General features: G+C 39.0%; 1 protein-coding gene across 1 annotated transcript in view; it reads left to right on the forward strand.

Moving 5' to 3' along the window:
* Positions 1 to 209: 209 nt before the first annotated feature.
* Positions 210 to 27,782, forward strand: part of B4GALT5 (beta-1,4-galactosyltransferase 5) — a 48,640-nt gene continuing 21,067 nt past the window's right edge. Inside the window, exons 1-2 of the mRNA XM_026664987.2 lie at positions 210 to 791; positions 25,359 to 25,493. Of these exons, the coding sequence (XP_026520772.1) occupies positions 668 to 791; positions 25,359 to 25,493 (259 nt within the window). The 5' untranslated portion in view covers positions 210 to 667. The remainder of the gene's footprint in view (positions 792 to 25,358; positions 25,494 to 27,782) is intronic.

Consider the following 27,782-nt stretch of genomic DNA (forward strand, 5'->3'; position numbering starts at 1 on the left):
ATTTACATGTGATGAAATAAGCTGTTACCTCGCAGAACCTCATGCTGTTTATTACAATTTATTAGTCTGGAAAGCGGCTATTAGTCTTTAAGTGACTAAATCGTAAGCCATTGAAACAGAAGGTCGGGCGAAAACGGCCTCCGAAACTCGCCAAAGCAGAGCGCGATCGATGACCTCACTGGCCAAGGCCACCCCTCCCAGGCTGCCCGCGAGACCAGGAAGAACGAAAAGGGGAGTTTGCGGACGGTCCCTGAGTGGTGGCCGGCCGAGACCGAGGGAGCGCGTCAAGACCAGGTCCGCTTTGGACGCTCCGAAAAAGCGGATTTTGCAGAGAGTCCCTGAAGGCCCCGCTTTCTCCGCCCTCGCCGGCTCCTCCCCCTCCGTTTGCCGGTGCTTCGAGCCTCGGGAGCGGCCAGGAGGTTATAAAGGACCGGAGGGGCTCGTCGGGCGGCGCTGCTGGCCGACTCTTTACTCATGCAGCGCCGTCGCCGAAGGAGGGGAGCCGCGCGAAAGCACCGAGGGAGCAAGTGAGGCAAGGAGGAAAGGACCCCCCGCTGCTACATCTTCTTCGCCGCCGTCCCCTCAGTTAGCGCCGCCGTCCGCCTCCCTCCTCTTTTTCCTCGCCTCAGTCGGCTCGCCTGGAAGCGAGGCGAGGAGGGGGCGGACCATGCGGTGGAAGCATAGCCCTTGGAGGCCCTGGCGGCTTCCCCGGCGATCGTTGCTGGCCGCTCTCTTCTTTTTCTCGCTCTCTTCCTCGTTCCTCTACTTCGTCTATGTGGCGCCCGGCATTGGTAAGGGTCGCGCCGTGCGGTTGGGAAAAAGCGGCTCCGGGTTGGCGAGGGAGGGGCGGCGCGCCCGGGAGAGAGAGGGACGCGCTTCCCCGCCCGGCCTGCCTTTGGGGGAAGGAACGGCGGGAGAGGGAGAGAGAACGGCGGGCAGCTGAGACTGGGGGGGTGTCTTTTGAGGGGGAGGGGGGCGCGCGATTTTGGCGCGCGTGCGCCCTCCGCGGGCAAGGTGGAGGGGAAGAAGAGTCTAACGGTAGCGCAGGAAAGGGGAGGGTACTGAGCGCTGCCTGAGGTGGTGTGGGGCTCCCCGCCAGATTCAGGCCGCCGCTGCCGCTTATTGCAGCGCACGGGGGGAAGCGGCCGTGTTGCCCACCTCTTCCCTTTCTGTGCCTCCCGCCAGCTCCAGTTGCCGCAGCCAGTGGTGGGGGCTCGGTGCCTGAGGTCTGTTGCCTCTGTCCAAAATTTCGCCAACCGGCGCCGAGGGATCGAAGCGCTCTCTTTCTCTTCCTCCCTCACAAAACACATTTCCTCTCCCCCCCACCCCGAGTAGTTATTGGCGACATGGACTCTTGGAGGCTGAGCTCCCGGGTCGTGTTTCCTTTTTTTTCAGGCCACGATAATTTCTGAGCCTCAGAAACGAGTGTTCTCGTAAGGCTGCAAAAAGGAATATACTTTGCTCCTTTAAAGCGCATTTCCTGTTATTCGGGCAGATAGAAAGGGGGAGAGGTATAATCTGTAGTCCATAATACAGTCGAAATGATTTTTTAAAAAATTCGTTTAGTACATGTCAGGGTTTTCCCCCTCCCCTCTCCTTTCAGTATATTCTGGGGTGCGGGGGACATTTTGTCATTTAAGATAGTATTTTTCCTACTTTTATATATGGTGGTGAACATATTTAACACTCCTACCCCCTATTTTCCTCACCACAACCCTGTGAAGTGGGTTAGGCTGAGATAGAGTGACTGGGCTAAATTTACCCAGCCAGATCAATATCAAACATTTCCCTGACATCCACAAAAGCGTTTTTCCCCTTTCCCTTCTCACCTTAATAATGTATTCTTTTTACATTACTATTCTCTAGCTTCTTTAATTTTGCTCCTGTTCTTTTTATCTTTGGCCTTGATTAATTCAACTGTTTATTCCTTTAAATTCTACATACAAAATAGAAGGTGGTATACAATTCAGGTGTTGAATTGGGAAGGTGATTGAGGTAGTAATACTGTACATGTTCAGATGTGGTGCCTTTTATATCAATCCTTTCAATCTGAACTGATAGACTCTTTTATTAATTAACTATTTGGGTCAGATAGCACAGGAGAATACTTTATTCTTGCTATTAGATTGGTGTATAGAAACATCTCTATCAAAATTTGACAATTTCATTTGTAATTGTCATAAGAAGACTGTAAGCTTAATACTGGTAATACCTGCTGGCTAATTTATTGCTTTCTGAAGAGTTTGTGATACATTTAGTTAATCCTTTAGTTTATTTTTAAGTCTCTTCTTTTACTTATATTCAACATTTTTTTATCTTTGGCCATTTAATTTATTGATACACACACACACACACACACACACACACACACAACCACCACCACCACCACCACCACCACCATCATCATCCCTAAAAGCTTTAACAGCACTGCTAAAGTGATTTAGACCAGTGAAAAGGAATATGTTCCAAAGGCAATTAACCATGAAAAGTCAGGACTATCAACAAGATCTGTTGCTGGTTCAAATTCTTGTCCTTTTTATGTTATTACTTTTAACAGAAGGGAACATTAGGGAATAAGGTTATAATCCTAAACATATTCTTATGATTCCTTCTATCTGAGCCATAGTAGATAGTTGTCTAGAATATGGGTTATTGATATGGAACTGAACTTAGTCTGATTACTCAGGTTGATAACATAGGATTGTTGATAACTTGTGACCTCTCAACAGCCTTTATATCATTTATTGTGATACTATTCTAAGAAAATTTTGCAGGTGATTTATATGTGATATCCTAGTTCTATCTTATGTCCAAAAGGTAGCATTGGAAGACTATGCTTCAGTGCTTGTTTATAACAAATTCCCTCAATTTTAAAAACTCAAGATGTGTTGTACTACATTTTCCATTATTCATTTCCAGCATTGCTATTGGTCATGTGTATGTGGATTATGCATGTTATAATTTAACCTGGGGTCCCCAAACCTGGGCCATGATCCGGTACCAGGCCATAGCCTATTCAGAACCAGGCCGCACGAGTGACGGGCGAGTGCACGCAGCTCCATTTATGAGATTTAAAAAATATTTTATATAATCTGCAGAACCTTTTGTTTATATTTAGTTCATATCAGTGATTCTTGTTATTCCTGTTATTATTAATATTTTGTTGCATGAAATCAAACTTTGATATATTGCTATAGAAAAGATACTTTCAGAATCAACAAGATGTCTGCTTTTAAGCACTGACCTATTTGATTAAATCTAAATTTGTACAGGGTGCTTCCTTCTATGAATGGGACACAAAACCCATCAGTTCTGTTTCTTGGAGTTACTCTAGAATATACATATCAAAACAATCTAAATTAAATCTCCAGTCAGTTTAGGAAACAACTATTAGTCTGAATTTTTTCTTTTCTTCTGTTACAATAGGATTCAACTTATGTGCGACATTATTTATCACACACACACACACACACACACACAGAGAGAGAGAGAGAGAGAGAGAGAGAGAGACATGCCCTGCTACCGTTGGTAGGAGTGCTGTTTTCTCTTTGGAACTGCCTTGATTAAGGTATTATTTTCTGCTTGATTATTTGTCTGGTATTAATGTCTGCTTATCTGGCTGCAGGCTGTTGGAGAAGGTGTGCTCTGTCTTTTGTTTCCCCCTTAGCTTAGAATGCAGGGAAACTGAACATGTAGACCAGGCTAAATAAAAAACACTAGGGGATTCCTGGATAAATTCAAACAAATCATTTTTTCATTTTTGTTCATTCAGACAAATCAGCCATCAATAGTCACATATAGATAAATCACATATACACACCATTCAAAAGAGACAGTAAAGAAGTTAAAAAGGAAACAAAAAGACCAGGCTGCATGCTTTCCAGCAGCCACCCAACCCAACTATAAGCAGTGAATTGGATGCACCTCTATAACCAGGGGTCTTCAAACTTGACAACTTTAAAACTTGTGGACTTCAATTCCCAGAATTCCCCAGCCAGCATGCTCTAGAATCTATAACATAGGTTGGTAAAGCTGAAATCCATACCCATCTTTTCAAAAGACAATATCTTTAATTGAGACTTCAAAGGGGTGTTGATATGAAAATGTGGATGGTTCAGGCATGAATAGACTTATATTAGGAAAAAAGGCAGACGATTATACTTGTGTTTGTTCAGGATAGTTTGTTCAGTGCTCATTAGAGTTGTGTATGCCACAATTTATTCCTAACTCCTAATTTCTTTGATTTAAATGGGCACTTTTCCAATGACAGCTTGGCACAGTCAGCGATTTGGAAAAAAGAGCATGGACATGATACCTTCACAAGTTCATGTTTATTACCTATACTCTCCTTTCCCTCTGATCCAAAATCTGGAGACATAACAAGGTTTTGGAGACTTAACTAAGTAGTAAAGACTCTGCAGAAGGGAATTTGAAAGTGTGGTGAATCATAAGGTACTGCTACTTCAGAATGAACAGTGGAATGCTGGCTTATGTGAGCATTAGTGAGCAGAAGGATGTGGAGCTAGATCATTAATTGATCATTGTCTGTTTTAATAAATTTCTTACTGCTTGTGTGTGTACATTTGTTGCATAAACTCCTTAACTGTCTAGCAGACTGAGTATCCCTACTTCTCAGCCATCCTACATATGGATGTATGAAATTTTCTCCCCTTGATTTCTAAGTCATGAAAAAGAAATGGAAAGATAGATTTCTATGTCCCTACAGGGCTGTGAGAGGTGAAGTGAAAGAATACAACAAAGAGCCTTTACCATAACTTTGCCTATTCCCAAATATAGTTCCCACTGTTGAACACAACTGCCTACCGAATTTCCAAGCGTCACCCACCGACTGCTATAAGTGATGCTTGTTTTTTTAAGAAATAGTAGGCTGTGGCTGTTATTAAGACATAAGAATTGAAAATTAGAGGGCTCCCTAGCAATCTGGATAAACAGAAATGCCTTGGGAAGGAAATGGAGAAAATAAGGATTGTCATTTAAGGAACAGGTCTTCATCACAAAGGCTCTTTCCACATCAGATACCCTATTCTTAACACAGATATCTGTGCTGCTGTTGGAGGACTCTAGACTTACACCAAGAGAAAATGAAGTCTTCAACTTGTGTGCCATAATCTTCCTTCCATCCCCTCCATTACTAGCAGTGGCTGATGAAGGCTGGAAGGCATTAGTGGGGACTAAAGGAGGAGAGAAATGAGATGCTCTTAAAGAAGAGGATGAACCAAGGATGATTCGTGTAGCCATTACATTTCAATTTTTGATGAGTTGCCTGGACCACTTGAATTACAACTCAAATTCATGCTGCAGGTGCCAGACCCAGGGATTCCAGGAAGAACTATGTATAAAAATATGTATGTCAGATATGTGCAATATGGCCAGTAACTTTCTGTCTGTATATATTGATTCTGGGAAGTTCCAACATGAATTAGATGTTTTCCAGACAAACAGCCCTATCTACGAGGGTGTTAAATGAATTAATGATCATGAATCCCAATCAGGTTAGACCAGTAGTGATTAACCTTTTTTGGCTCCCATGCCGATAATTGTGCGCTTACTCGCTTGCATGTGCTCGCATGTCACCAGCACCCAGAAGGCAATGCGTGCTGCCCCCCCTCATGTGCTGCACATCTGTGCATGCGTGCGCGATTCCCTCGTGTGCCGTGCATATGTGCATGCATGTGCAATTCCCCCTCGTGCTGCACATCTGTGCATGCATGCATGACTACCATCACATGTTGTGCGTATACACATGCGATTCCCTCTTGTGCACTGCACATTTACGCATGAGCCTTGATCCTCGGGCACAGCATGGCCCTGCACATGCACGTCCGTCTCCCACGCACCCGCGCCATGTCCCCCTGTATATGCGCGCCAGATACCTGACAATTAGCTGTCGGGCGGCAGCATTAAACAAATACAGTTGCACAAATGACCATACATGTCTTATAATTATTAACCTAAATTATTCACTTGCTGGAACTTAAATATGTAGGTTAGTATATCCAGTTATCTGCCAGCTGTATATTTGTCAATGTATTTTTAAAGTTATTTTCTGCCCATAGTCACTTTGTTGAGATGATCAGCATATAAATTGAAGAAAATAACAAATGTGTGAGTAGCCCTTCAGTTATTATTTAAACATCCAAATACAGGACTCATGAAATTGAATGAAAATATCTCATTTATTTAAAAATGTCTAGTTATGTGCTTCTGTCTCTAAATGAAGGAATCTTATCTATCAATGTTGATAGGACAATGGATGTTTATCTGCTGAGTGGTGTATGATGATTTATGGTCTTAAAAAAGTAAACTTTATTTCAGAACTACACTGACTCAATAGGTTTATTGCTCATAAAGCAAAAATCAGTTATAATATGTTATTCTAGTGGATTATTTGCTGTTAAATTACTCTCGACAAAAGGAATGCCTCATGGAACGCCTTAGGAAATCCCCAATAGTTTTAACTTATTTTTATAAGTGCAATATTTAACAGAAGCTGGGCAAACAGCTTTTGTATAATCTGAAAACTTTCTCTTTGGAAGGCTCTTTTGTGTCAAATAGAGATTTTGGAAAAGGAAAATGTAAAAAAAATGCATTTGAAAAAATATGGATCCTTATGAGCAAAAAAAATTCTTGTGGTAGCATTATTGAAGTTTGGTAATGTTCCTTTGAAATTTAAAAAGAACTGTTAATATATCTTCAAATCAAAATGTAAATCTTCAAGTGATTTACTTCATACCTCATTGCCCTTTTCTTGATTAATTGCTTACAGGTAGTCCTCGACTTATAACTATAATTGAGCTCAGAATTGCAGTCGTAAGTCATTATGGTAGTAAGTTGATGTGCCCATGTGACCAGAAGTAATTTCTGCCCTGTTTTGCAACAGTTGTTAAATGACCCCATTCATTTGAATGGGAGTTATTTTGGCAGAAACCAGCAAAAAAAATCACAAATTATCCTGGGGCCATGGAATGCCATGACCATTCATAGAGCTTCTCCACTGGACATGGAGACATATGATCTCAGGAAAGTGACACAACCATTTACAATGGCTGGGGGGATGCCTTATGGGTCATAAAGCAGAAGTTGTAACAGCCGTAATTTCAAATGATTGTAAGATAACCAGTCATTAAGCAAGGACTACCAACACTAAGATTTAGCCTAATTTAACGATAATCTATTTCCCATGCTTCAGACAAATGTAATAAATTTATAAGTCAGGCATTTTTCAAAAGTTTACTTTCCAATCTTGTTTCGGCTATAAATATGTGGAATGATGAAAGGGCTGTGCTAGAACAAATTCTTAAAAGAATGTATTATGTACAGTTAGTGGCTTTTTGCTTTGGATCATGTTGACTCTTTAGGCCAATAGTATTTGGAATCTTTCAGGTAAAGACAGTTAAGGAATTTAAATTGCATATTGAAAGAATCTAAACTATTTGGGTTTTTTTTGGATTTAAGTGTGTTTTGGAATTGAAATAAGAATTCACATCTGCATGAACAAAGTTCATTTCTTGTAAATTCACATTAATGTTACATCTATGACTCCTTAAGTCAGAAATTTAAAATGGCGTCTTCATCCGTCCATATTCAGGGAGCTGACTGATTCAGCCTTCCAGCAGTGGATTTATTCACCACTCCAGACAACACCCAGCTGCCCAGGTACTTCACCAGGTTCGCCACACCAGGGGTGGAGGGGATCAATGCCCTCCAGAGCCAGGGGCCACCAGGACTCCTGTACGCCTTTCTGCATCTTCCTCTCACTCCTGCTGTGATCAGGAAGATGCTGGCAGAAAGGCAGAGATTTTACTCCTGGCTCCCCATTGGCCCAGACGTCCCTGGTTTGCGGATCTGGTGAACCTATCAGTGGCTTGACCTTGGAGGATTCCTCCCAACAAGATCTCCTCAGCTAGGGGGCCCAGGTCCATCTGGAGCTGCAATGACTGCAGCTGGCTGTCTGGCACTTGAGTGGGGAATCTTTGAACAGGGATAAATACTCTTCCAGAGTGATTGCCATGATCCAGGTCTCTAGGAGACCACCAACAAACTGTATATATGATGCTACTTGGAGGGCCTTTTGTCTGTGGTGTATCAAGACTAACCAGAAGGACACCTCTGCATCGATAGGTGGGATTCTGGAGTTCCTCCAGGACGGGCTGGACAGAGGGCTCTTGCCAGTACACTTTGTAGGCAGGTGGAGGCCTTGTTTTCAGTTTTGTCTTCAGGGACTTCAGATTCTCTTTCCCTAGTCACATGCTAGAAAAGTGGCACGCTCTTGACGTGTGTAGAGCGCTCTGTGTATGTGCGGCTACAACGGTGGCCTGGGCTAGAAGAAATCTGCCGGGCTGCCACTTGGTCATTGCTCTCCCCGTTTATCCGGCACTATCGTCTGGACACCTTTGCTTGTGCTGAAGCTGCCTCTGGCAGGAGGGTGCTCCAGCGGGTGCATACGGGGCAGGGAGATCTGGACCATACTTAGGTCCTCCCATGGACACGCCGGCTTTGATATGTCCCTGTCCTGCACTCGCAGCAGCATATCAGAGAAAGGGCATTGGGTCACCTGATACATCCATTCTCGTTAGCTGCTAGAGAGTCCAGCCCCACCCTAGTAATATCTGGTCTGGGCTTGGTAGGACTATTGGTTTTTTTACAGAGACACGTCACATCTGTCGAGTCCACTTCGCCGAAAGTTGGGGTAACCATGGCAACAGAGGAGGGACTAAACAGCTTGGCAGACTCACTATGGCGAAGGAGGCAGAGTCTTCCCTGTCCTGGACTCTCTAACAGCTAACAAGAATGGGCATATCAGGTAAGCCAATGCCCTTTCTATGAAGTTCAAAAGCTTACTTCTAAAAAGAGGAAGAGAATAGAAATACATGAGCTTGGGAGGCACACTCCACTGTTTTTAACTGAGCAAAAAAAGGGGAAAGATGTTTGGATCAAGTTGTATGAAGAAATAAATGTCTTTTATTCGAAAGCTGTATTTAAATAAAAAGGTGTGCATACATAAAAATTAGTATGTATTTCTTTATATGTATTAAAAGTAATGGCATTTATTTAAATTGATCCACATTTGTTAGTGATTGGTAAGTTTAAAAGCTGAATTAATTGCTATAAAAATAAGGAGAAAATTTTCTCTAATGAAGATCTAAGAAAGGATTTTAAAATATCTATGTATGGTGAACAATTAGATCTCGCTTTTCCTTCTTTCTTCAGCTACTTTGATTTTTAACTTTAAAAGTCGTTCCAAGAAATCTACTTGTAAGATTGAGCAAGAATAAACATTTGGGAACCTGGTGTAGATTCAGGCAATCAAAAAGTCTGATTTATATGTATAAATAATTACATGAATACAACCATGACATCATATTAACTGCAAGATAAAAATGGCTAAGAGTTACAGTTTTGCCATAGCACCTGACAAGTTCCATTTCATGCAAAGCTGCTCTTTGCAAACAAAATGGAAGAGGGCAAATAGAGCTGAATGAAACTTCGCCTCTGGGAATTCAGTCTGTAATTTTAACATCAGAGAGACAAAAGCTGAGTTTTACGTAATTTACCGTACCATATTTAAAATTGAACTGTAATGATTTTTTTTAACCATGTGGTTCTTGGGAATTTTTTACTAACAAACCTACCTTTAAGTGTTAGAAGGTTAACCATAGATTATGGTGCAGTTCTATGCTAGAATGATTTGATTTCCTGTATATTTATATACTGGCTGAAGCTATATGATGCCACAACAGAAACATGGAATCCATCAATGTGAGCTTCCTATTGATAATGCTGCAGCAAGATGCATTGGACATTGAGTACAACCGAAAATCAGCAATAAAGCACTTTTAGCCCAATTGAACTAATGTATCATGTCAGAAACATTACATAATTAAAGATAGTCATTGAAAATTATTGTAATTTCATATTTCTCAAGATTTCTATGTGATACAGTCATTCTGAAATGGTATTTGTGTTCAGTTTGAAGGGATCATAAATACCAAAAGTTTTTCAGGAAGCAAAAATTTTGAAAAAGTTGTCCAGTCATATAATGCTATTCAGAGACAATTCATTCCTGATTTCCACAGTGGGTTTATATAACTTATATGTCAACATTTTTTAAATAAAACATCAAATAAATTGTTTTCAAAAAATGTTTTCCTTTCAGATAATTGGGGGGGGGGGGGAATAAATATATCCTGGCCTTTTGGATTTAATTTATCTTAGTTTATTATTTTATTTTATTTTTGACAGGTCACTGTTTTGCAGTTCAAACACCATTTATACTCCCCTAATCCAACCCCATCCAACTCCTGTTCCCATGGGCCTCATTTGGGTATGCTCATTTAATGTCTCCTTTCATTAATAGAGGATTTATCTTCCTGAAGTTGCTAGGATGCATGATCTGCTTGCACTCAATCAAGGGCCAGGACAATGGTAAAAAGAATAAATTAACCACCTTAGCTAACTACCTCCTAGATACAATCTATATTGGTATCTAAGAACTCCTTGTTTGCTTGAGCAACAGATTGGGGTGGATCTGAAAGATTTATGAATGGGCCATGCTATGTTTGGAAAGTTGCAAGACATAACATGAGGCACCAATTATAAATATGTTCTTCCTGGTGCTATTTTGTGTATGAATTATAAACCAATGTTACTAGTTGGGAAGGTAAAGTTGAAGGAATGTTTGTCTTTTTTTCCAGAAGTTTCTGTAAAGTGTTAGGTACAATTAATGCTGTGTGTTCTGTTGGGATAGAAGAGAGAGAAATATGGTATATATACTGTGTTCCCATATCTTGGACTCAATGCATTTTTAGGTACATCTTCAGGGGATTATAAAGAAAGAAATGTCATTGTTGCAATAGATGTATCAAAGTTATAAGTACAGGAAAAACACATTAACCGACACGAAACAGTAAAGGCTATATATAAATTAACCAAATACCCAAGAAAAACAGAATGGGACTCTATGTTAAGACAGTATTTCTCCACCTTTGCAAATAAATAAAATTAACTAAAACATCAAATATATTATTTTCAAGAAATCAAATATTTTTGAAGGTTTGTGGTTTATAATTTATGCTTAGTAATCTTTTTCATTTTATTTTTTATTCTTGCTAATATAATTAATTTTTGGTGATGGTGATCCTTTAATACTGCTTTATGCATTTATACTTTTTTTTAGTTGACAAATTTTGTCTGGTGTACCAGCCAACAAGTGCAGAAAATAGAAATATCATTTCCTTAGCAGTAGCAGGGATTTTTTACAATGGCATAGTTTACTCCCCACTGCAGAAAGCTACAAACAGTAGGAAGTCAGAGATACTTTGTTCCCATCAATTATAGAACATTTTGCTGAAAAGTCCCTACTTACCATGTTCCCTAAAAATTGCAACTGGTGCGGTTAAACTGCCATTGTCCATCATTCAAAAATATGTTTTTAATTCTGTTCATATTTTAATCCATGGGGTGATTGATGCAAGTCAGTTTGTATGATTTTTTTTTTCATTTTTCTCAATGTTAACAATACTGATAAATTTTAGCAAAACATACCTTCTTTTTCACCTATAATCACAAATAAAGTATGTGGAAATAAAGGGGGGGGGGGAGTTGCCAAGTATTCTCTGTGGTAGACACAAACATATCAGGGTAATGACTCTCATTTTCTCCAATATGATTTGGATATTAGTTTTTATTTTTTGACCAAATATATTAAGTGTACTTGGAGCAAATGCTGATATTTTTTTTTTTTGCAGCTATTGTCTCTGTTGGTTAGAGACACCAGCCTATTTTTCTAAACAAGACAACTAGAATTATCTAATTTAGAAAAAATGGTTATGTGATCTAGTTTCAGATTAAACCAAAGTCAAGCCAGAAATAATAAGACTGCATAGGTCTCTGATGGCGAACCTATGGCACGCATGCCGGAAGTGGCACACAGAGCTATCTCTGCGGGCAGTGAGCTATTGCCCCAGCTCAGTTCCAATGTGCATGCACACAGCCACTCCTGCCAGCCAGCTGATTTTCGGGTATCTTCCACGCATACATGGTGGGCGAGGAATCGCATGGGGGGGTTCCTGCATGCATGCGCAGGAGGCAGGGGTCACGGGGGTTCACACGTGCATTGCATTATGGGTGCAGGCACGCACGCACTTTCGGCACGCAATGACAAAAAGGTTAGCCATCACTGGCATAGATCATCTTCAAACCCATGAAAACATTCTAGCAGCTGCTAATTTGTGACTTGTTTGCAAGAGAGATGTGTTAACTAGTTTATGGGCAGAAAGTTTTACAGGCTGAAGTTCTGCTTCGGAATGGAAGCAACAAATTTAGATTGTAGCATTGTATTCATTAATTTAAATCTTAGATGCTATGGAATAACAGTTTTACCTATCTTATCAATAATTCATCAGAGATTTTATTGCTGCTGTTTGATAAAAGCTTCTCCATACTTCTTGGTTATACTTACTTTCTCAGTCAGTGTATCTCTGGAGAAATGTAGATGTGAACATTTTTACTAGCATACTCCCCAGAGCAATTAAAGACTTTTTTCTAGGTAAGATTCCCAATGGGACACTTCTAGAAAAGAGAAACCACAATTCATCAGCTTTAAGAATAACACACTTACTTAGCAATAGACGAAAATAATAATGCTGGCAATCTGTATGGTAAATTGAAGTTCATCCAGACAAAGATGCAAAATAATGTTTCTCAATTGTTCTGAATGAAAATTAACATGAGAAAAAGTACAGAAAAATGATCCCATGTCACGACTAGTTCGACAGGAATTTTCATACCTTTTGGAAAGATTAAACTTTCAGAATTTGCCCTGGCTATCATGCACAATTTTGCAAGTATCTTTGAGAAATATATATTTTATGGAAAAAATGGCTGTTAAAATACATAAACATTGTTATCCTCTCCCCACATTGATTTCATCTGCTCCTTTCATTCTGCATAAAAATCAGAATCCATTCTTCAGTAGTAAAAAAACACTTGTGGTTCATGTTACTGGAATTTTTGAAAAAAAAACTAACTTTAAAAAACCAAAAATGTAAGCAATAAGCAGAAGAAAACAACCTGTTAGTATATTAAGACCAGCTCTTGAAACCTAATTTAAATTATTTTAAGAAGCTTTTCATAAGATCTAAAACACTTATTAGATATACCTAATTACAAAGTGCAATGCATATGGCATTTACTTCAACATTTTGTGCAATATAAAAGTTTGTGTAATATTTTATGGAATTAGGGTAAAAGCCATGGGGGTAAGGGACCTGTTTTGAGCTTCCATTGTTCCTTGTAGCGTACAATTTTTCTTCTTGCAGAATATAGCTAATGGTTGAAACTTAAATGAAGCTTTTGCCATATGTTTGCCATATCTTGCTTTCTTCCCTTCCTCTTTTCCTGTTAGAGACCAAAACATTATTTGTACTAGGAAAGGGTACAATTAGTGCACCAGATAGAACCAGTTCTAATTATGATTGTTAAAACAAGAACTATCTGTATTGATGTATCATTTCAATGACTATTTGAACTTTCCTACCTTGTTCTGAACAGGTTATTTTCCTGCATTGTGCCAATGTGGTTTTTTTTGGGGGGGGGGTGTTATTTGCAATTTTCTGTTGCTAGCAGGGAACCCAAAAACAATATAAAATTCCAACTACCACCTAAAATCACATTCTGTTCATAATGTGAATATGAATAAACTAGTTCATGCTATAAATATGGTTATCTTGCCCGCATTCCATGAACAAGAAAATGTGACTTGGATAAAAATGAAGCTGAAGTAGTTTTGATTGTCAGTGTAATAAAAGTATCATATTTCAAGTCATAGTTGAATACTAAAACATTAAAAAGGATATGAGCATAATACCTGCAAGAAGAAAAGTCCAAAGCTAGTAACATACAGAATGGTAGGAGAAATAATCATTTTTTTAGAAATATTTATTGTATACAGTTTTTTCTTCTGTATGTCACACTTTTAATGCATCAAAAATGTGAAGTGCTACCTAAATCTGAACTGGCAGTTATATAAAAAAGGATGAAAACCTATCTAAGCAAAGGCCTGCCTTCTTCTCTATCTAAAGCTCTATTTTTCAATGTTTTCCAAGCTCATTGGCTTGCTGCCAAAGTTTACATTACTAGTGTATGGTCCTCCCTTCCCAGCCTCTGTGGTTGCTGAATCAGAGAATATAATTCTAATGGCAACCTCTAAAGTTACAGAAAACAGTGAAGCCCTTGAGAAGAGCACTAGGAAAGTCTTTGTTTAAATTCCATGTAAATGAGCCCCTCAACATTCTTATTCCCCCCCAAAAAAGTTAATTACATGGTGTTCTGACTTTAAGCCTACCTGTAGAGGGTATCTTTCTTTAGAAATCATTTGATTATATTTCTGCAATGTATCATAACAAAGTTTAATATTTCAAGCTTTTAAAAGAAAAGACTTGGGATGAGGGAATGGCTTTGCTTGGTTATAAAATATTGGCTACATGATCCCACCTAGGAAGAGCATTGTAGCAAAAACACACCACAAAGTCCTTTAATCAAACTCTACTGCCTGTTTACACTCAAGCTGTGGGGGGTATCATTTTAAAAAGCTTACAGAGGTGAGACTATGAATAGGCATGCACAAGTAGAGGTTTTTTGATGCCATTAATTGGTAAGGAAGAGATTATTTAATGATAACATAAAACAGCTTGACTTTATATTATTATTGCTTACAAATAAAAATTCTGTCTTTGTAATTTTAATTTAAAATCTAAAATGTAAGGGGAGATCAGATTTCTATATTAAACCATTTAAATATTGCTGTTTCCATGTCCAAACTACATACACAACAGTATAAAATACATTATGTGATTATTACTGTTTTGAAATTTTGAAGTCACTCATTTGTGTGTGTGTGTGTGTGTGTGTGTGTGTGTGTGTATACAGCAGTAGGCTAGCCCCAAATTTAAAACTGAAACGGCTGTGAAAGTCTGACTCACAGACGAACACAATACAGAAGCCTGATGATGGCAAGTGAGATTCTGCCGAAACGTTGCTACAACTTTAAAAGCACAACTATAATGACGTGGGAAAATATCCGAACACAGCTGAATACCATACATGTAAGTACCCGCGAAAACTTTAAGAAAACAAATATCAGACCTCTACGGGGAGGAAATAAACAGCCAGACCAAAACCTATGAGAAGCTGGAAGTTAAAAGAGCAGGAATACTATGTGACCTCAAATTCCTACGCAGCTTCAGAGACAACAATGCAACACCAACCTGCTTCAAATTAACATTTCATCACAGCACAGCAGCTACAAAACGTATCCTGAAAAGAACTGAAATGACTCTACTCAGGAATGAGCTCCACAGAAAAGAGATTCCAATTGGATCAATTAAACAAATATTTGCTAACACTACACCTGGAATTGAGCAGCAAAATCCACCCTCTACTTTGGGACAAGATAAAACAACTTACAACTTGGAGAGCTGAAACTGAAACCACTTACAAAAATGACAAACTCCTGAAGAAACTAAAGAAATTAGAACATGACAAGAAAGCCCCCAACAACTCACAACAACACCTGAAACAATTAGTATATAACGTTTCCAACAGAGAACTCACCAAAACAGAAACAGATGTCCTAACCAAAGGATTCAATTATGCTATAGCACCCAAAAAAATCCCCACAGAATCCATCATGTGTGCAGTAGAATCCAGCCTAACTAAATTAAATACAGATGAAGCTGATAGAATAGGACACCAAGTTACTAACATCCTATGCACAAGCAAACCACCCAAAAGCAGCTTGCACAAAGAGGAACTAAAAGCCCTGAAAGCCGTAAAGAACGACAGCAGCATAATCATACTTCCAGCAGATAAAGGTAATGCCACAGTAGTAATGGATAGAAAAGACTACGAAAAAAATTGACAGACCTACTCCAAGACTCCATATACAAACCCATAAACACGAACCCAACCACATATCTGGAAAAAATAACCAAGAAGAAAATTATAACCAGCCACATGAGCAAAGAGATCCAACAGACGATCATCCCAAGAGAAAAATCTTCCAGATGCCCCAAACTATACGGCCTCCCAAAAATACGCAAAGAAGACATACCTCGCAGACCCATAGTCAGCTCCAGAGGAGCACCACTACAAAACCTAGCTAAACACTTAGCAAAGCAGCTATAGCCCCATGCTGAAGCAGAAGCTTCACATGTACAAAATTCATACCACCTCTTGGAAATGATCAAAGATCTACATGTGGAACAAGAAGATCTGCTTGTAGGCTTCGACGTGGTTTCACTATTCACTCAAGTCCCGATAAAAGAAACTCTTGAAATCATCAAAAATAAATACCAACCAGCTAAACACCTCATGGAACTAGCAGAACACTGCTTAACGAACACATATTTCATATACAAAGGACAAAGATACAAGCAAATTGAAGGAGCCCCTATGGGATCACCACTGTCAACCGTCATTGCAAACCTGTTCTGGAAGAATTTGAATCCAGAGCCCTAGCTAATGCCACCCACAAACCCAAACTATGGTTAAGATACATCGATGACACATTTGTGATTTGGCCCCATGGAAAAGAAAACCTAAACAATTTCCTAACACACCTAAACAGCACACACACCCAAATCAAGTTCACCATGAAAACGGAAACAAACAACTACCATTCCTAGATGTACTAATCTACAAAAAAACAGATGGCACACTAGGACACACCATATACCAGAAGAAAACACACACCAACCGCTACCTCAACGCCCAATCCCACCACCACCCAGCACAGATAAACTCCGTGGCCAAAACACTAATTGCTAGAACGAAACGCCTGGCAGACAAGACACACATAAAGACTGAACCATGCACCCTGACTAAAGTACTGACAGCCAACGGCTTCCACAAAAGCAAAATCACCAACTTGATCCACAAAAACACACTGAGACATAATGGAGACCTAGAAGATGAACAGACCTATGGAACAGCTGTCCCGCCCTACATAAGAGGCACTACAGACAAAATCAGTAAGATACTACACAGGCATCACATCAAGACTGCCTTCAAAACAGACAGAAAAATAGCAGCCATCCTTAGAAACCCCAAAGATAAAATTGACCTTCAAAACCAAGGCATCTACAAAGTCCCCTGTGCATCATGCCCGGCCACATACATTGGACAGACCAATAGAAGAATAAGTACCCGCCTGGATGAACACAAAAATGCAGTAAAAAAGCTGGAACACACTTCCTCACTAGTCCAACACATGAAAGCCACAGGTTATAGCATCGACTTCAATGGCACCCAAACCCTAGCCATTATAGAAAACCCCAGCCACAGAATTATCAGAGAAGCCATAAAGATTGAAAAAAGACCTGAAAGCATGAATAGAAGAGATGATTCCACCAGATTGTCAATTATTTGGAAGCCTGCACTCACAAACAAAAAAATCTCCACACCACTAGCCAGGCAAACACCTGGGCACAAGCAGATCCCCCCTGATACCTCCAGCTCAAACACACCCCAACCAGGCACCCAGATGAAACCTAGCTTCCTAACTAATGATAGCCGTCCATTTACTCAGAGCCAAGCTGCACTAAAAGCCTCCAATACAGGAACACAATGTTGCCAGCCAATCAAGACACACAAAAAAGCCACAAAACAGACAGAAGATATTAGAAACACCAATCAAGCAGAACACAGCAAACTCCAAGACCAATAAACACAGACCAAGACTCCCAACCAATCAGGATGAAGAAAAAACCATTCTGGCACAGCAGTAGGCTAGCCCCAAATTTAAAACTGAAACAACTGTAAAAGTCTGACTCACAGACGAACACACTACAGAAACCTGATGATGGCAGATGAGATTCTGCTGAAACGATGCTACAACTTTAATGACGTGGGAAAATACCCAAACAAAGCTGAATACCGTACATACATACATACATACATACATACATACATACATATCATTTAGAAAATAAAAAACTGTCACATTTTGAGTAGATTGAGAATTGCCCATCTCAATTTGTTTAAGACTATATGAATCTATCCAAAGTTTTGTTGTTTTGGTTTGTTAGATAGTCCACAACTTACCATTGCTCATGTAATATTGGTTTAAATTTATGACAGCCTTTAAAAAGTGACTTAAGACCCATCCTCAAAGGAATGCTGTTGCACCACCCCTGCAGCTACATGATCACAACTGGGCACTTGACAACTGGCTCTCGTAATATTTTATTGTCAAGTGATCATAATTTGTGACCTTCCCAGCTAATGTCTGGCACACAAAATCATTAGGCAGCCATATTCAGTTAACAACTATATAATTTCCTTAACTATGGTGATTCCTTAACTGTGGTAAAATGGTCATAAAATCAGGTCCTGTCATGTGAGAACTCAGTGACTGAAATTCCAGGCTCAATTGTGGTTGTAAGTCAAAACTACCTGTAATCTGCTGGGCAGTTCATCCAGGACCTTAGTTGCAGCCTAGAATAGGCAGGTAGTGATCTTCAGCAGGTGTGAGAGTTCTGAGAACCTGGGGAAAAATTCGCAGACCCTTCAATAGAACAATGTTTTTGCCCCTTTCGTCTGTAAACTATTTTAAAAAGCTGCTTTATTATTGACTTTCTAGATGTTGAGAACCTTCCAGAAGGCAAACTTTATTATCTGAGATCCAAAAAAATTATGTAAGTTTAAGGTCTAAAATTAAAAACTTTAATTTTTGGAAGACAGCAAAAGGGGGACTAGAAATTCGATTTTGGAAAGTTAATGCGATAGATCAGATCTGGGCATTTTACAGCCCATGGGCAACATCTAGCCCATGAATGGCCCTCCACAACAATCTCAGTTTCTCAGATGGCCATTTGGAAAAATTAATTGCACACCTATGGAATAGATGGACTTGAAAGGATATTTTCTGTGGAATGTTTAAAATTTTATAAAATCATATATGAAGATTTTGAAATTAACTATAAGAAATCTTCCAATGGGAAAGTTTTGCTGATTGGAAAATAGATAAGAAGGTTTGTTAGAGGGAACCAGAGAAAAGTATGCATTGAAATTAAAGAAGATACTCGTACAATAGCGTAATATTTGATTATAGAAGAAATTTGGGAGCAGTGTATGCAAAAATTGCTTACAAGATTGCCTACTACTATTAGAGGATATAGGAGAAAAATGATTTTATTAAATAAAATACACTGAGGCTGATTTTGAATATGGATTTGGAATTTTTTTAAAAAAATAAGATAGATTATAAAAATGATATGGAAAAAGATGTCATAGTGGATTTTCAAATGAAAGTATCTTAGTCTTAATTAAATAAATACAAATAAATCAAGTGTGACTTGGAAAACCTTATCTTAGATTTACAAAATGGACATGTTAAATTAGTAAAGCTGTTCCTGAGAGAAGAGAAAATGATAAGGAACCAGCTTGTTGGACATAATTTGACATGATTAAAAATCAAGAATTTAAAGTGGACTTATTCAGTCAGGGTTTGTTTGTTTATATATATATATATATATGTATGGCATTCAGCTTTGTTCGGGTATTTTTCCACGTCATTGTAGTTGTTCTTTTAAAGTTGTAGCAACGTTTCAGCAGAATCTCATCTGCCATCATCAGGCTTCTGTATAGTGTTCGTCTGTGAGTCAGACTTTTACAGTGGTTTCAGATTTAAATTTGGGGCAGCCTATTGCTGTGCCAGAATGGTTTTTTCTTCATCCTGATTGGTTGGGAGTCTTGGTCTGTGTTTATTGGTCTCGGAGTTTGCTGTGTTCTGCTTGATTGGGGTCTCTAATATCTTCTGTCTGTTTTTTGGCTCTTTTTGTATCTTGATTGGCTGGCAGCATTGTGTTACTTTATTGGAGGCCTTTAGTGCAGCTTGGCTTTGGGTAAATGGACGGCTATCATTAGTTAGGAAGCTGGGTTTCATCTGGGTGCCTGGTTGGGGTGTGTTTGAGCTGGAGGTATCAGGGGGGATCTGTTTGTGCCCAGGTGTTTGCCTGGCTTGTGGTGTGGAGATTTTTTTGTTTGTGAGTGCAGGCTTCCAAATGTTTGACAGCCTGGTGGAATCATCTCTTCTATTCATGCTTTCAGGTCTTTTTTCAATCTCTATGGCTTCTCTGATGATTCTGTGGCTAGGGTTCATCAGAGAAGCCATAGAGATTGAAAAAAGACCAAAAAAGACCAAGCACAACTATAATGACGTGGGAAAATACCGAACAAAGCTGAAGCTTATATATATATATATATATATATATATATATATATATATATATATATATATATATATATATATATATATATATATATATATATATATATAAACCATTCTGGCACAGCAATAGGCTGCCCCAAATTTAAATCTGAAACCACTGTAAAAGTCTGACCCACAGACGGACACAATACAGAAGCCTGATGATGGCAGATGAGATTCTGCTGAAACGTTGCTACAACTTTAAAAGAACTACAATGACGTGGGAAAATACCCGAACCAAGCCGAACACCATACATGTAAGTACCGCGAAAACTTAAGAAAACATTTTATTTATTTATATATATATATATATATATATATATATATATATATATATATATATATATATATATATATATTCATAGATTTTCACGGGTACAGCCCATTATACCAACATCAACTCCATCAACCAATCAAGAGGCAGCAGCACAGCCAACCAGCCCAGCACACCAACCCCCACCACCAGTATTTATAGAGAGACGGCAGCTCCGATCACACACTGCTTGCACTGGCATGAAGCCGAAAGCACCAGCCTGAGGATGGCGAGTGGGACCTCACTGAAACGTCGCCAAGATACTCTTAATCTTACACGGGAAAAGACCCCGAACACACCTAGACCTACAAAGATATATATAGTACTCAGCTTTGTTTGGGTATTTTCCCACGTCATTAAAGTTGTAGCAACGTTTCGGCAGAATCTCATCTGCCATCATCAGGCTTCTGTATTGTGTTCACACACACACACATATATACACATAGATATAGTCTTATTTGTTTTATTTTTTCTATATCCTTGCATTTCTTTTTTCTTTACTTTTTACATTTTTCTTTGTATTAGTCTTTTATTATCTTTAGAATAGAATGAGGTGGCTGATATAGTCACTGAAGCAGTAGGCATGAGCTTAAATGAAGATGGTAGAGGACAGGAAAGCCTGGAGGAACGTTGTCCATGGAGTCGCGATGGGTCAGACACAACTTCGCAACTAACAACAACAAAATATTCTTTATTGGCCAAGTGTGATTGGGTACACTATGAATTTGTGTTGGGTGCATAAGCTCTCAGTGTACATACAAACAACAAAGTGATATAAGATACCGATAGAAGAAGATAATAGGAAAGATGAGAAGGCTAATAGTAATACAGCCTTAGTACATGGATAAATCACTTTATATCTGTAAACATATCCTTAAACTCTAAAAAAAATTATTAGGGAAAAAATACACTAGCTAGAAGACTAAATCACTGAGTTTTGTTCAGAGTTGGTCTGACTGGTTAGGTCCAAGTGAGCTACTAGATGCGCATTCTTGGTATCAGGATTTCCTTCAAATGTTCTTGAAGTCTTGGCTTTGTTCTCAGATCTGGGGTATTTTAAGGAACCCCTGGCAATTATTTGTTTTTGTTGGGAAGGTGATTAATGTGGTTTTGTACAGAAAGTCATGTTTCTTTTAAATTATGTATTCAACCAAGAGTTTGTTTGTTTTTTAAAATGGGCTGCCTCAAAATGTAATAAATGAATAAATGTAAGGCCAAAACCACAATCCACTCCTGTTCAAAATCAATATTAGGTTTTGCCTTTTATCCGTATTATTAAATGCCCATGGTATTGCAAAGCAAATAATAAAATCATTGTAAGCATCTTTCTGCTTTGCGTTCTGATTTCCATTATTGGTTAGCAAACTGCTTTTGTAATTAAAAGTTTTTGGCGAAGCAGAGAACCTGTGTTTTGTCAGTTCACTCTGACTTCAGTTCACCTCTGCTTCAGGGTATTCAATATATCAACTAGATAGCATTATCAGCTTATCTTTTTAGCGGGTTTTTTTAATTACATCAAATATCTAATGGAATAATTCAGCAAAAATAGAAGCCAAGCATCTGATAATAGGGTGGAAACAAGTGCTGTCATTCCATTGATGCAAAAACTTTTCATCTACCAGATGTTTTCCCCCCTCTTCTCTGACATCATTGATGCAAGAGTCTGCTGCTCTGTATTTTTTCCTGAAATATCTATTCAACCATTACTGAAATGTAAGAAAGTTGCAGATTTTTTTGATAGTTGCCACCTTTTGTATATCTAAATACACATTTTAGCATTGTTCTAGCCATTTCTAGCAAACATTTTTTTAGATTGAAATTCTGAAATTTATTTAGGAAATTTATATTGCCGCCTATTCGCACATGGCAACTCAAGGCGGCTAATAGAACTATAAAATAATGGTTCACATGTGTGGTTTTAAACAGAAATCCTAACAGAATCCTAATTAAATGATTTTTAATCCTAACAGAAATCCTAATTAAATGATTTTTTTAACATACCAACATTATACAGATGGAATTAATTTCACTAACTAGAGCGTTAATGAACTTGTGCTGCACATAAAGATGAGTTTATTGTCTTGTTTGAAAAAAATCTACAGATCTTATTATTAAAAAGCAATAGCTTATAAGTATTTACCATATGATGGGATGACTTTTAATAAAGAATATCAGGAAAGAATGCTGGTGATTACAACAGACAAAACATCATTTAAAAATACATGAAATTAATGGTCCATCATTCAGTGTTCAACATTTCTGTTTATTGTGAGACAGGCTTGATATGCAGGTATGTGTGTGTAATTGTATACGTGTACCAATACTAATTGCCTGATTTAAAAAGAAAACATTGCAAGCTGCTGTATCTATCAAAGTATACAATTTTTAAATCATTCGGCAGTTTCTGTATCATGCTAGCAATATAGGTAACAGTCTGAAAGCTCTGAAATGTCATTCTGAAGGCAAGTGGACATCATAGTTTTTGAAATTTATTTAATCAATTTTTATAGCCACTCATCTCAGCTGGTGACTCTGGGTGGTGTGAATAATACTAAAAGTAAAATTGAGAACAATGACAATGACAAAAATTAAATACATAGCAGCCAAGAAGGGTAACAATGCATCCAGGAGATAGGTCCCCTCACACACCCCAAGCCCAGGCAGTCCCAGCAGATCCGTAGAGCCCAATTTAACAAACAAGGTCTTGTATGTTTCAGTGCAGCTATCCGCACAACTTCAGAGATTTGCATGTCCAATTTGATCCAGCCCCACCCCACCCCCATCTTGCACAATCAACACAACCGGACTGAATTTCCTCCACTTAAAGACTGTTCTTGGGAGAGTTTTTTCTCTAACTGAACATAACCTGGACTTTGGGGGGCAAAGTCGGAGGTATTAAAGGAACTCTTCTTACTTATGTGACTGTGTTGCCTTTGTGCCATGCCCCAGACCATCACAATAATTAGATATTCAAAACCAAGGAAGCTTTCTTGGTGCATGTTCATTACAGAAGGGTGGTAGAAGTTAGTGTTTGCCTTTTTCCCATAAGCTTTTCCTCCAATTTGCCATGCTAGCGTTCAAAGCAGTAACGTTTACTTTTTCTCTCCAACTATAATCATAATTGTATAAACAAGAACTTCACTCAACTTTGTGTGCAAGAAATTTCCATTTCTTAAATGGCTTCTAGGTAAAATGCTTTTGAAGCTGAGAAGAGTTGTATAAGCTATTTATGATAGTGGATGTTTGCCTTTTAAGAATAAATAATCCATTAACTATGCATACAGATTTGAGATGCCCCAATACCTGTTTGAATAGTAGTAATCCAGTGGAGATGGTATTTTGCCTATTACCAGATGAGCATCCAGGCAGATTAGGATGATTTGGCCAAATAACTTAAGTATGTATTGGTTTATGGCTGAAGGTTTATATCTGTAAGAATGAGTATGCTGTTTGTTACAGGTTCCTTAATGTTAGAAGTACTTCCAACTGACCTAGAATCATTTTAAATATTGAAAATTATATATTATTGGATCTAACAGATAGTTACAGGTAGTTTTTTTTTTCTGAGTTGGGTTTTCTGTACTTTAGAAAATGTAATTGAATATAAGGGCAGTAGCTCAAATAGCCCAACTTCAGTTCTGTCTGTACAAATAAGCTGATAAACATTGAGATTTAGAGCTTCCTGATACCAGCATATGTCAGTCTTTATTATTACCAAGCATAACAAGCTCTTGACATGCAGCAGGTTACTGAACCAAATAGCTGAGTTCAGGTTCTTGTATTCTTCCTTCTCTATGCTTTGACCTCTTTTCAGTATTTTGATCTTTTTTAAGTTATTTCCCTAGCCCTTTGTTAATATTTTTACATCTTATCCTCTTTTATGTTCAATAATCATTTTCTAGAACTTCAGTAATAATTTCTCAGAATGAGTTCTAACTTCAAAATGGGCATCTTTCAATATCACAATGCCTCTTTATAATTTAAATGAGGAACATTTCTAGAAAGTTCAAAAGAGCTCAAACATACATATTAACATACTTAATACTGTATATGTTTTCAAGTTAAAACTAATGTGTTCATGCTAATAGCCCACCTTCCCCAAATCTGATAGATTTTACATTTGCTTGCACTTTTTAAAAATACCCAGATTAGAAGCTGGTAAAAAGATTGCTTTTGTAAAATTTAAATTAGCTTATTAAAATAAAAAGTTGTTGTCTCTCTGGATTTCAGAAGTAATAAATGGAAATTTTAGGTAGAGAACTGAAGCAACAATAGCAGTTGTATTAAGTAGAAAATGAATGGACTTCATATGCAAAAGGGTAACTACTGATGTTTTAATAAATGATCTGTGCTCTTACATTCACAAGAACTTACCAGTTGCAATGGTTGGGATGCTTCAACTGTGGAAAGTTACTTAGTAAATTTAGATTAATTAGTGCATCTCAGCTGAAAGTATCCCACAGATTCAAGTTATAAGATTAAATAAACAAGAGGAGAAAAGATGGGAACTAAATATAACAAAATAATGTGTATGTTTCTTAGTATTCTTTTGTTTTGGAATGATTTGGAATATAAATTTCTAGAACTATTACTAGAATATAAGTAAATATATTTTAAATTTATTTTAAAATATTTCAATTGCACGATAAGAACTTTCTAAAATATTGGTAGAAGGAAGAGCGGTTTCTGAAATACTTCAGAATTCATTCTCTTTTTCAGAAGACTATAACTAGTCTTATCTTTGTTTCCTTACAGTGAACACCTACCTCTTCATGATGCAAGCCCAAGGTATCATGATTCGTGAAAATATGAGAACAATAGGAGCGCAGGTTTATGAACAGGTGGTCCGCAGTGCCTATGCCAAGAGGAACAGCACTGGAAATGACTCTGGTATGTGGTGGGATTTAAATTTTTTTACTACCTGTTCTCTGGGCATGGCTTGGTGGGCGTGGCAGGGGAAGGATACTGTAAAATCTCCAGTCAGAGGTGGTACTTGCCAGTTCTGTGAACTACTCAGAATTTCCGCTACCGGTTCTCCAGAACTGGTCAGAACCTGCTGAATACCACTTCTGATCAGGCCTTTTGGAATACCAGAAGGGAAGTGGGTAATCTAATTATGGAGGAAAGGAGGTTAGGTAAGCTAGCTATACAGAGAAGGCACATCTCCTGGGACGTAGTTCTCCAGCTGGTGGGATCAGCAACATGACCTCACTGCCAGATCTAATAGGGCAGGCTGATATAACTGGGGAGAGGTAATCTGTCATATATCACAGTTCCATGTCATGAAGGATCCAGTTCAACACCTTGACTTGTACCTGGAAGCAAGCTGGCAGCCAGTGCAGATCACAGAGCAGAGGTATAACATGCTCTGTTCTAGGAGTACACATAACTGCCCGTGTTGCTGCATTTTGTATTAGCTGAAGCTTCTGGATACTCTTCAAGGGCAATCCAATGCCGAGTGCATTGCAGTAGTCCAGTCTGAAAATCCCTAGGGCATGAGTGATTGTAAACAAGGCATGCCAGTTCTCGAGCATGTGCAATCCGTGCCCAAGACAAAGCTGTACAAAGGTCTTCCTAGTCATGGCTGCCAGTTGCTCATCAAGCAGGAATCTTGACTCAAGGAGGATCCCAGGTTTATGCACTGAGCCTGAATGGGGCAATGCAACCCCAGTCACAAGCAAAGATGACTTAGTGAAACCAGTCTACCTCAAATCCAAAGCAGTTTCAGCTGAAGCCTGTTGTTCCTTAACCAGAACCTTGCAGCCTCCAGACCCTGGGATAAGATAATTCATAGCATCATCTTGTTCACTAGAGGTAGAGATCTATATTTGAGTATCTCAGAATGCTGATGACATCTCACCCCATAGCAACAAATGAGTTCACACAGGGGTCTCATGTAGATGAAAGGAAAGGACACAGCGCCGAATCCTGTGCCACCGCACAGTGGGGGGAGCAAGGGAGGGAATTCTCCCTAATCATCACTAAGGTCCTAAAGGAAGGAAAGACGGCACCATGCTGCCCATTTGTAATCCTCTCAGCCGATCCAGAAGAATATGGTAAATGGTATTGAAAGCCACTGAGAGGTCCTGTATGGCAAGGATGGATGCACTACCCCCATCCTGTCCATGCCAGAGGTCATCTAAAACAGGCATGATATTCTTCCGATTAAAATTGGAATTCCGATTTTTTTTGGAATCGCCCCCTCCTTTCCCCCCACCCCTTCTTCTCCTCCTTCCCCTCCCCTCGGAGGCCCGAGTCAGGAGTTGCTGGCGCGGCTCCGCGCGGCTCCAGTCCGCGTTGCCTCAGGAAGGAAAGGCAAAAAGGAAGAGCCGCGGCGCTTGCAACGGCAGCAGCGGCTCCTGGTTTTGCCTTTCCTTCCCGAGGCACAGCGGACTGGAGCCGCGTAAACTGCGCCGGCGGTAGCAACTCCTGACAGCCCCAGCCGGATACCTGAGCGGAGCCGGGCGGTGCGGCGGAGGCCGCTGAGCGGCAGGAAAAGGGAGCTGGGCCAGCCACAGACCAGCCTCCGTGCAACACGGGGGGGGGTCTCTTTTGTCCGGCCCGATTTTTTTTCCAGAGCGGAATATCATGCCTGCTAAAATCACAGTCCATGCAGTTTCTGTCCTTTAGGTTCTGAATCCTGACTGAAATGGATCCAGACACATAACCAGATGCCTTTGATCATTGCTTTAGAAGTAGAAGTGCAGCTGATAACCTGAAGTGGAAGACACCACAATTTCTTTGAAAATTTGCATTGGCTTTATTACTCCTCAGCTATTTAATAAGAACAGCAAAAGTCCTAGCTTGTTTAGTGTTTCTCGCTTTTCAGCTGGCTTAGATGGTGTGACTATGAGATCCCTGATACAAAATGTAGGAAATTTTCCATTGGAGTAGTAACCAACTTTGGAAATGTAGATGTTTATATTTAGCACAACCAACTTCTACATATGCACAGTACTTTGTTCCAGCCTTTAGTTATGTGGGTGGATCATAATCAGATCATAATCCAATTATATGGGAAGCCATAAAAATCATATACTTAAGTAGTCATGGCTTTTAAAAAGAGTACTTTGTTTTAATTTTTGAATTTTACTTTCAACACCACTTGAACACTAAGCTTTTACTTCTAACCCACCCAATAGCCAAATTCTCTGGGTGAAATTACATAAATACTAATGT

Source organism: Notechis scutatus, chromosome 3, assembly GCF_049901735.1.
Source record: "Notechis scutatus isolate UNSWTSFEM ecotype Mainland chromosome 3, rNotScu1.2, whole genome shotgun sequence".
Lineage (NCBI taxonomy): Eukaryota > Metazoa > Chordata > Lepidosauria > Squamata > Elapidae > Notechis > Notechis scutatus.